General features: G+C 35.1%; 1 protein-coding gene across 1 annotated transcript in view; it reads right to left on the bottom strand.

The window, feature by feature from the left end:
* The window catches only part of ZNF507 (zinc finger protein 507), a 14,524-nt gene extending 4,171 nt beyond the window's left edge, over nt 1-10,353 (bottom strand). The window contains exons 1-3 of the mRNA XM_010169688.1: nt 8,227-10,353; nt 6,978-7,083; nt 2,272-2,386 (exon numbers count right to left, since the gene is read on the bottom strand). Coding sequence (XP_010167990.1) covers nt 2,272-2,386; nt 6,978-7,083; nt 8,227-10,353 — 2,348 coding nt within the window. The remainder of the gene's footprint in view (nt 1-2,271; nt 2,387-6,977; nt 7,084-8,226) is intronic.
* Between the last annotated feature and the right edge of the window lie 1,721 nt (nt 10,354-12,074).

Genomic DNA, 12,074 nt, shown 5'->3' with positions numbered 1-12,074 from the left:
CTCCTGAGGTCCCTTCCAACCCCTACCATTTGATGATTCTGTGATTAACTTTCCAATTAACTTTCAATTTTTGGACTGTGAGAATCTTTTGCAGTCCAAAAGAGCCTCCACCTTTGAGCAAGAATGGGTAGGCATATGAACTATGTTTCTTCCTCACATCTGTCTTGTACATCTCTACTGAAGCTGGTAAGCATCACAAAGTTTAAGGGAGATATGAATGCACTGGAACAGATGCAGCCCTGCTGCAAGTTGCTTGGCTATGTTAAGCAAAGGCAGATTGTGACCATAAGAGCTATAGGGGACATAGTGTATTTAGAAGTGAGTCTTGTTCCTCAAGAACATATGTTCTACTTAATGCAACAGCCATGTTTCTTATGACATTTTAGAAGCTAAACTATCTATTTAGTAATAAAACATGTAACTTTCAGAGCTTTATATCTGAAGCAGAAGTCAGGGACAAGATCAACATATTTAGATTCAAGTGCCCTAAGACAAGTGTGTCACATCATGCTATTTTTTTTACTTGTCACAATATCTTTGTATAAAAGCAATACATATATCAGTCTAGATCTAGATTTCGATCCATGGATTTAGATCCCAAAGTATTACACAAAATGCTATGCCTTTCATAAATATCAATATACTAGCACACAAGCTTCCTGTATATAACACACTGAAACAGAAGCCATCAAGCTCAGCTAAAATGCTGCGTACTTATTGGGACTTCAGTTGTTTCTTTTTTTGAAATGGAAAAATGTCCAGTATTTACTACATCTGGTCTATAGTGTGAAACAGTTTGAGACTGCAGGATACTTAACTTGAGATTACTCACTTTATTTTTGAAAGGACTTCTGCAGTATTAAAATCCAGAAGGTATCAAATGTACAAAAATGCATCATTGGAGCATATACAGTTTAATTCCCAGCAATTTTTGTCAAACAAATAATAAAATATGTTTACAGCTATAAAAATGGCAGCAATATAGTAGGTTGCTATCTGATACTATGAATGGCTTGAGGAATACATGTTTCAGAAGGAGAAATACCATAAATACTCGATCTTTATGGTTTTTAGGCTGTGGTTGAAGTATCCTACCAGGTCTGCAGATTTGTCTAAGGGGTTTATGAATAAATAGTAAGAAAAGCAAGCCAGATCAGTGGGCTTAAATTTAGTATGCAGCAGTCTATATCACCAATGGAAAATTTTCAAGGGTTCCTAAATCAAACAGGCTGGCTAACACCAATTCAGAAAACTACCCTATACAAGACACTCTACAGTGTCTGCTGTTCCAACCCCACTAAGCAACAAATAACGGCAACAGGGAAGATTCTGAGGAGGAAAAAAAAAATTGTTTGTATTCCACATTTGATCTCTGAGCAAATATCTTACAAATTTTTGCTGGTGTTATGGGGTATTATTATAATGCACAAATCAAAATACAACACGTCTTCTGGGTTTGCTTATCCAAAAAAGAAAGTCCCTGGCTGAGCTCACCATTTCAAGTTGTCAAGTTTCCAGAATTTGTATTAAAAAGATAGAAGTATATTAGCTCAAAAATTCTATTAACTCAGATCTGTTTTCCAGCCACTAGAGAGGGACAGAGATCCACACTGAATGAGCACATATTGAATTTGCGGGAATTTATGCAGCAACAAACAGAAAAATGCATGATTTATTTTTCTGCTGGGGACCTGAGCTATAGTATTACATGTGATTTTAGATATAAAAGTTTCTATATATATCCATGTAACACTCTTGTAGAAAAGTTACAAAATTTGATCCTAAGTGTGTTAATATTGTTTGAAACCTGTGGAGAATATGAGGGGACTGGCGACAAGACAAAGGGCAGAATTTGGCCACGCTCTGTAGAAGCCAATGTGCAAAGTAGCAATATGACAATGGAGAACACTTTGCAATAAAACAAATCCAAAATGAACTTAAGTATGCAAGGAGTTTGAGAAATATATTATTACTATTGGCCAAAGTTCAATATTACAATGTAATTATTTCCTTTTCCTCATCTAAATGCTTCAAACTGAAAAGAAACAGTAGATTGCTAGAGCAAAAGATGCATCCTGGAAAAGTTAGCAAATCTTAATTACTCAGTCTGAGTCAACCAGCAAGTGTAGCTCCTTCAAACATGCAGTAAAATTATGTAATTGAAATTCTTTAACAATAACTTCAAAATCATATGAGCAATTAAGTAACCTTTTTAGTCCAAACAAGTAATCCAGGCACATGGCATTAGCCAGCAATAACTGAGACACTTACCTATATGGCTTATCGGAATTATGAATTCGTCTGTGATTTCGTACACCAACATAAGTCGTACTTGTGTAGTCACATACATCACATCTATACAGTTTCTGGACTGAAGACTTATTTCCTATATGAAACAAAATCCATTATCTTAGAGAGCTGCATTCAGCAGTGTAAGGAGTTCTCAGATGATAATTTCAGCACGATTGAATTATGAAACATGAATTAACATTTTAAAGTAATACTTTTAAATATCTATAAATATTTAATACTTTTAAAGTACCTGGAGCAAACTGGCAATGGACATAGAGATAATAAAGGTATAGTTTATTTATCATGACAATATTTGCCCTACCATTTACTGGAATTATTAAGATTTTAGGAAAACACACTATTTCTTTTTATGTGGAGACCTTCCTGCAGTTGGGTTAAAATGTTGTGTTACAGCAAAAGATGATAAAATGTTGCTGAACCCAGCAGTTTTATTGCTTTGCAAAATGGATCAAATCAAAGGAAAGGATGAGCACTGAGAAAGGACAAGTTTCAAACTGGCAAACATAGAAAAGCAAAGCAAAAGGCCTCCTGAAGCATCTAAATCCTATCATCCACATACCCTCACTCTTTTAGGATCTTAGATGATAAAAAAATAGATACTGACCAGACATGTTAAGAAATAATTTGGAACATCTCCAAATTACTAAAAACCAATTGTAACAAAAATCATTTTTTCTTTCCAGAATGAAGGAGACTCTTGAAAAATTAATGGTTGCAGAGAAAATGGCTAATAACTAATTTAACATAGGAAAATGTGTGCCCACAAGTGCACAGTTTGAATGTTTTTGAGATGTAAATGCGTAGACTTGAACAGCCCTATTCCTGCTCCCTCACTGAATAATGGAACTGATTTGGGTTAAAATATTAACATTTGGGAAGAGGGATGGTATTTTTTATGCAGGTCATTTTCCCATTCCAGCCTATCGTGTAGCTTTCATGCACTCCTCAAAGGAGGGAACAGCAGAAACATGAAGGAACACCAAGGTCAGAGCTGTTTAAATAGGCACTACTGCCAAAAGAAACATCAAACTTTTCTTTCTGCATCTAACCTCTTCACTAGCCTAAGTAATTCTATTTTTTTTTTTTCCCAAGTGCAAGTAAGGTGCTCAAATTCATTTTATCTTTACACCAGATTCTTATTAGCTGGTTGAACAGTCAAGCCATTACTCTTGGTTATGTTCATGGGCTTTGAAGAGACCCTGATAGAGATCCTTAGGGAACTTTTCTGGTGGGTAAAGTTCATTACTAAAGTGCACCCCCAAACCAAAATAAATATACAATTCAATAAATAATGTGTGGGAGACAAAGTAAAGCTCAAATCTTGCAAGAACAGACTTCAGAAACTCTTCATGCTCATACGAAGCACATCTCTAGCACAAACAAATCATTAGTTTGTGTTGTGAAGGGGTTTACTACTTCAGAAATACACATACACCAGAAGATTCTAGGTGGAACAGAAAAGGGTGTATTAGCTGGATGTTTTTTAGTACATATTGTCTTCAGAACTCTGGTAGTATCAGTAGGTGATCTACAGTCTGAAATAAAATCTGAATAATTCTGTGCGTACCAAGATAAGAGAAAAAGCATTTTATATTTTTTACTTTAAAACATGACACAGTGCTCACTCTTCTAGTATTCTTATAAAAAATAATATGGAAGTAATATATGACATGCACTCTTTGCAAGTCAACCTTAAAGCAAAACACATCAGAATTTTTCCTACAATATGCTCATATAGTAAAATTTGTTAGTTTTTTTTTTCTTTAATGTAAATTATCAAAACAATCTTAATTATGTACCTGGAGACTTTGGAATTTCTACAGTAATTTCTACAATTATTCTTTTATGAATGCACATCTATGTAGAAGACCTCAAGTGAATACAAAGACACTTCTTGGGCTGCAGATCTATGGGAGAGCAGGGGTTAAGCTACTGCATGCTCTACTTGAATGGGGTTTCCATCTTAAATCCTGCAGCTTTAGAATAAACTGCTTCCAAATGTATTTTCTGTTACAAATTTGGTATTTTATTGGGCAGGCAGCTTAAAACAAACAGTATCTAATGAGATTTTTAAAGCGTCATGCAAACATATTATCTATTGCATAGCTGTAAGTGGCTAACCACCCAGTAGCACACACTTAGGAGCAATTATTTATACCAAGCACTACTTTATATTTATTCCTTCAACAAAAGGCACATAAATTACAATGCATCATACAATCTCTCACTGTTGCTAAATAGCAGTGGTGTCCCCCACCCTCTCTGCTAGCTTGTTTCTTGTGGGTTTGGGGCCTTTTTTGTTTTCTGGATAGCAGGAGGATATCAGGTCTCTTACAAGTGAACATGGAAATGACAGATCTTTGTTCTAGCAGCAGTAACAGGTGCTCCTGTATTGCTGCTTATTACACTATTCCTTCATTATTAGACATTTACAATCCGATCATATCCAGTGTCATAATGCTCCCTTTTAATTTATTTTATAACCATGATGAATAAAGAGACTTTTAGGACTAACTATTTCATAAACAAGAAATGAAACTGTTCCAGCTCAGGCATCTTTCACATAAACAGATGCTATGCCATAAACTTCTTTTTTTTGTGTCACTTTATAGAGATGACATCTGTTTGACAAGAGATTGCTGTACTGCAGTGGTGTCGCAATTTGATTATAAATTGGTTCTGAAATAATTTAAGCATTCCACAATATGAGTTAATAAAAGTTTAAAAGGAGAACTGTTTTCATTCAAGCCATATTACTGAATTTCATGTTTGGTAAACAATCAATTAAAGTGCATGGCTTTTATAACATTTTATAACATAATAATGAGCAAAAAATATTTTTAAAAAATCTCTAAAGTAATTAAATTTAAAGCAGGGATTTTCTCGAACTTGAAAGAGGGGCTCCTCTTCCATGGAAATTAAGTTACAAGATCAGGCTATAATCTCTAAAACCACATTATTAAAACATACTATTTTCAAAAGCAGACAGGCATCTTGATTTTCAGTCACCTTAACAGGAATTTAGCTCAAAAGGTACAGTATTCCCCAAAATCTGGCGTGTTTCAGGCATTGCAAGGTAGTTATTCCTTTATCATGACATCTTTAAAAATACTGGTTTAAAACAAACAAAACATTGTCAGAAGTAATAGTCCCAAGGTGTGTTTACAGATGTTTGTAACCAACTAAACTAAGAATGTTTTATTTCCTATTACTTCCATTAAAACATTTATGCTATTTCTTCTGAAGAAAATAGGGAACTACCAGCAGACCCTCTCTAGCCTTTTTCCTGTCTCCCCCTGACCTCAGATGGCTCTCTCAGGCTTAGCTCTTAGGGTTGTAATAAGCACAGATCAATTTCCTAAATTTAAATGCCTTCTGCATCGATGAGAGCAAACAGGAGTTGGGAAGGGTCATTTTACCTGAGGCTGATAAGGTAATTAACTTTTAAGTTTCTAACTTGTAGACTGAAAGCCAGAAAAAGAGGCAGTGTGAGCAAGAACAGAAGAGTTAGGCATCTCATTCTATCCTGACGTGTACCATGTTGCTTTAGATAAATCATTAATGGTTCAAGCCATCCACCCTGTTTCACGCTGGTTAGTACTTTTTTTCACAAGTAGTTGCATCAATTTCAGTGATTACTTTTGTACTCACTGATCAGCTGTAGAGGTGAGAGTAGAGCCCAGAAATTTCCACTGCAATCTAAGTACTATTGCAGTGCACATTTTGCTATCTCAACAGAAAAGAGCTACACGCATAAAATGGAAATACTTCAGCCTACAGTTGTTCAGAAGTTATGTAATTACTAGTATTTTTCCACAGTGTTCTGTGTAAAAATTGCAAATATTCTAATAATTACAATGTTACCTTCAGAATAAAAATGCTGTAAATATTTTCAGTAACTTTTAACTCACCAGAGAAGAGGATGCATTGAAGTTACAATAATAAATGTCGGGCCTCCAGCATACTCAAAGGGATTTTAAGATCACATTTTCTTGTAAATTTCAAGCTTTGTCTATTTTTTACCTATTCCACTACCTTAACACATCAAAGATCTAGGTTTTGTTGTTATTGTTTATGACAAACACTATTAAATTATAAGCAGATACACAATGCATACCTACTGTTACCCTGGCAACTATTACAGATACAGGTTGCATTTTTAGAATGCCTTACGTTTGCCTCTCTAGGGCTAAAACAAATGACTCACCTTGGACATTACCATAATTAAACAGAAATTTCTAAACACAGAATGGACAGTATTGTATGTATATGCTGACAGCAAACTACATTACCACAGTCAGTTTAAAAAAAGGCTTTCTTTTGTTTACTGTACATGATTTGGAAAATACTGTAGCTGCTGACAGAAGGAAAAAAAAGATTTTTTTTTTCTTAAAAATTCAGCTCTGTACCAATTGCTTTTCATAAGAAGAAATACAAGGTCCAATTACAGGGGCTAAAAATGTCTTACCTACCAATAAATGTCAGTAAGATACCTCAAAACTGACTGTGGCAAGTTTTGCACACTGCAAAGAACATAAATTTAAGGTTATGCACAGGCACAGAAACATTTCAGCATAAATGACATATTAAAACCAGTTTCATAGCAAACAGAAGTAATGTTATGACTGACTTTTTGTAATTTCAAGTGTAAATACAAACAGTACCTTCTCTTTCATCTACTTCGTTGGAGACTATTAGTTTATTAGATGTAGCTGTTGAAAAGATATCTGGAAGACTGTGTTGTTCTCTTTCATGATTTCGCAGTTGGCTCTGAAAAAAACCAATTTCCCACATTTAAATATACACCACAAACATACACTGGTCACTTCAAATGTGACCAAATGCTATTGTGATGTTTTTACTTAAGTTTTAATGACAACTGTCATAAAACGTATGTTAACATATACACAGATTATTCCCTCAGGTAATTTTACTAGAAACAAAACAAAGTAAATAACATTAATTAATAACAGAAATGATTGATGAGAGTGACTGAGAGGATTATATGATTTGTCTTTATTTAGAAAATAAATTTCCTTCTTCCCTTGTTCCTATAGACAAGCGGCAAACAGTTCTTCCTCCAAAACTATTATACTCCAAAAGCAGTATTAGATTAGAAGATGACTTGTGTGAAATTGACTCAATTTTCATATTGCCTAGTGATTTAAGATTATGTTATTCCTGCTTCTACTTGCTTGGGGAGGAGAGGCGAGAGAGAGCCTTTTGCTACCCTACCTGTATATTTTTTTCAAACTAGCACTAAACAACAGTAAATATGGGAAAATTTGCAGAGTTTCAACTGTACAGCTAGATACTGACACCATCTATTCTATATTTGTGAGTACTTAGGAACACACTCACCAGCACTAATTGCTTAAAATAGCACTTATAAAAATGGCAGAAGTACATCATTCTGCCCTGGTGTGTAATCTTTCAGATCTAAGTTCTACAAAATGTGCAGACCAACACAACAGCAGGGCAAAAAATAAAATAATTTCTTCTTCAAAGTGTCTCATGTTACCTGCAAATACCATGATTACTTTTGCACACTGACAACCAGCAGGCACATTTGAGCATTCTTTTAAACTTTCAACTATTAAGTTCTCTGATGCTTCCATTTCTTCCTGTAGTTGCTACACGTGGGCAGAAAAACAACTTGATATTAATACATCCATAAGGTGGTTCTCAGGAAAACAACTGATGTGAGGAAGCAAGTTTATTTCAGTAGGTAAAGCAGAATAATTATGGCTGAATTATATTCAGAAAGTGCTGCTGGCAATAATCCCCAATTGCAACAACAACGAAGCCAGGATGTCAGACTGAATTACATTAGAAAGAGGGATCACCAGTGAGTAAAAAAGTAGCAAAATAGGTTATTTAGCTTTTATAGACAGGCACAGGAAATAACTTTACCTTATAATGAAAGGATTCTTCACATTGCTTGCACTGATACATTCTTGTTTTGCAGTGGTTGATCATGTGGCTCTCTAAATCCTTACTATTGTCAGCAATGTGTTCACAGATAGGACACTGGTACGGCTGCCTCTGACGATGGACTCTCAAGTGTTGTTTTATGTAGCCCTTATTACCACTGCTGTAATGGCAGAGGCGACAGCGGTAGGGTCGATCTACATTAGGTATATATTCTACCAGGTTACTTCCAGGAATATTTGCATCATTTGCATTTTGGCATTGTGCGTTGTCTTGTAATTCTTTCAAAATGTCATCATCAGAAGCATTCTGATCTGTCCTCTCCTTCAGTTTTTCAATGACAGTGAGTAGCGACATACTGATGCCCATTTTAATTGGTGCTTCTGATAACTCTGGCCGTTCTTTCTTTATCTCAACTATTGCACATCCACTTTGGTTTAAGCCACTAAACTCCTCTGAAGGATTCTTAAGTGAGGACGCCACTTTAGAATGAGCCACGCATGGGCCATCAGCTTCTCCTTGTCCTGTACCTGCATCTACAGCATCTTCTCCAGTCAGAGTCCTGAAGCCAGACCTTGTTAGTTCTGCAGCTCTGATAGGCATTGTAACAAGAGCTTCTGCAGCTAATGAGTGTAGTCGTAAGGACTCTGAATTTGTCCTTCTTCGTGCAGGAGGCACATTTTCATCAGTTGTTACGTTTTTATTAGAGCTTAATTCATTATCTTTCTTTTCAGTATTATTCCATCCTATTACTACTTCTTGAATTTCATCTGAACGATAAACTTCATCAGGTTGTTCACAGGTAATATGGGAGTCCTCTGAGATTAATTTTTTTTCTGTTTCAATGTCAGTGTTCATCAAGAAAGGCTTTTGTAAGACACTTTCTTCAGCACCTGGCAAACGCTCTACTATTACATTAACGTGACCCTTTTTATTTGGACTACAGCTGATGATTTTCTGTGCGGATGAAAGTAGGCTATCAGCTATCATATTATCCTGTTCAGTATCTGATACAGTCTCCTCTAAAACCTCTGTAGTAGGAGAATGCACTACAGACTGATTTAACATCTCTTCCTCTTTTACATTTGTTCCTACTGGCGATTTACATGACAGTTGCTCAGAACTGCAAATCTGAAGCTGAAGAGAAGGTTCACTACGGCTATCAAGTTCACTGTTTTCCAAAGAAAGAACAACTGTATCCACGCTAGGAGATGTGTGAGTTACAACTGTCTCTGACAAGTTGGTAGTTTCATTTTCTTCCTCAAAGATAGGATAGGAGCAATCAACCTCACCTGCATGTTTCCAAGCATGTGTTTTCAACATTCTTTGCTGACCACAGGTGTACCGACAAATCAGACACCGGTACATGCCATACTGCTCGTAAGTATACCATTTCCTCCTACCCATTTCAGGCAAATGAGTAGACTGAGTTATATCTTTACATTCCACATTTCCTGTCTGATCAGTCCCAGATTTGACACTTCCTTCCACCGGCCCTTGCAAAAATGAACTTGTGACATTTACACACTGCTGCCCTTTTGTCTGGCTGCTATTTTTACCATCATTCTCATGATAATTTTGGAAGTGGGATTCAAGTTCTTCTTGGCTTTTGGAAGCAAAATTACATTCTGAGCACATTAATATTACTTCATTTTTCTGCCCATGTTGTTTTATGTGTTCTTGTAGTGTTGAGAGAGAAGGTGATAGAAACTTACATAGACCACACTGGTAGCATGTCACCTTTTTTTTGCTTTGTGGAAGACATTCAGTCACAAAATAATCTGCTTGTAACTCTTCAGTCTTTTTAGTAGCAATAACAGATAGCTCAATTGCTTTAGCTGGGATTTCACAAAGATCATCTGTGTCAAAGGACTGTGCAGAAGCATTAGGATGGGAACGTTTTTTCCCTATTAAAAGGCATCTTTGTGACTTCTCACTTTCAACTATTTTGCTTAGTTTCTGGATAACATGGATTAGTGGATCAGTTTTACATTTTCTCTGATCTTCGCTGTTCTTCAGCGTTGGGCCAATGACTGTTTCAGAAATCAGCACAGCTTCCTGTTCTCCAATATTTGGCATCAATACTGCAACACTGCTTCCTTCTTCCATAATACCTAGGAGAAAGGGTTTTATAAAAAAATTAAAATTTATATATGCACAATAATAAAAATACCACCCAGTACTACTCAGATTCTCCCTCTAGTAAATATGGAAGCCTAATGCCACTAACTTAATAAAAACTTTCAAAATGGCTGCATAAATAGCCAAAGATTTTGAGGATGTTTAGTAGATAGTGTAGATGCTATTCAATACAGCTGGACAAAATAATTCCAAGGCAGCATATAACAGCCTCTCTCCAAGTTGTACAAGAGAAAGATAAGTATTTTTCAAGTATAGGCTGATTACCATTGTCACAGCTATTGTCTTTATCTTTACAAGGACTACACGTTTGAATACTAGACATTTAAATGAGCCAGTCATAGTAACTGGCATATTTATGTTTAAAAGCCATGATGTGATATGAAAATGTATTCCTAACATACTTATTCAAATACAGTGATGTCTCCTAAAGCAAACAACAATTTTCAACAACATAATTTACAAAAATAACCATTTTTTTCCTTGAAATCTTAGGAAAAGAAAGTAATTCTGGTATTTACTTGCATTAGTCATTTTGCTATGACCATATTAAAGACCACTCAAATGTCATATAATACTTCTTATAAATGTCATTTGCTAGAAAAGCTACTAATTGTAGCTTATTCTAAAATTCCTTAATTGTAGGGAAAATCAACTGGTACTAAAGTTATAAAGAGTAATTTTTTTCTGTTTTGAGGGACAGCTAAAGGCAATAACTATTTCCACTTATACTTCCTTTAAACATATCTAACCATAAACCACAGGCAATAATGTGGTACTGTTGGAGGTTAAATTAGAAGCCAGTATGTGTAAATTTACATGAAAACATACTTTGTGATGTGGGCAAAGCTGTGGGGTGAGGGTTGGAGCAGCCGGACAAAAAGTCTTATAAAGAAATTTACTTCTTAAAAAATGTCTAAAACCAACCTATTCAAGTTCCACTATACATACATACACTTATTTTATAAACAATATGTATCTTTATATACTATATATAAAATACAGAACATAAAGAGATGCTAGATATTTCTTTTACCGATCATCCTCCTTGAAAATGTATCCCAAGTTCTTTCGTGTGGATTTTTTTTTTTCCCAAGAAAGATACACAGGCCAAACCAGAACTCCCAGAACTGGTCCTAAAGACACATGAAATCCATTCTTTTCTACTTATGTATTTAGTATACAACAATATAATGAACAGACATAGAAGAGTGGGTTCTGTGGTGCCCCTTTCCCAATACAGAAAAATTCTGGGCAGAACTACTCACGTTACCTTTATTTGCCATTCAACCTACAACTCAAGTTATCATCAGAACAAGCAATGTTAGTATCATTCACACCTCATATTCTCATGTAAAGTATTTCAAGTTGAAAATGCAGTGATATTTGCCAATTCTGAATCATTAAGACAAGACTACTGTCTTTCATGTTATTATTTTTCAGTGTTAGTTTGAAGATTATTTACTTGGTAATGGCCAAATTTTCCAATAAAAATGAAAAATTAATAAAATATAAATAAAGCCACAGGGCAGTTGGATCCATAATAAGTAGAAAACTAAGCTACTTAAGGCCTTAGGCCTTTAGCTGGACCTATGTAAGTAGATTAAAATGATCGATACTGCTCTGCAACAGTAGATCAATTGTAGGAAAAAGAAATTAAAAAATAAATATATTTGAAACAAAAAAAATAT

This window comes from Antrostomus carolinensis, unplaced genomic scaffold, assembly GCF_000700745.2.
Source record: "Antrostomus carolinensis isolate BGI_N321 unplaced genomic scaffold, ASM70074v2 scaffold52826, whole genome shotgun sequence".
Lineage (NCBI taxonomy): Eukaryota > Metazoa > Chordata > Aves > Caprimulgiformes > Caprimulgidae > Antrostomus > Antrostomus carolinensis.
Note: the sequence above shows the minus strand (reverse complement) of the source record. Positions and strands in the feature narration are given on the sequence as shown.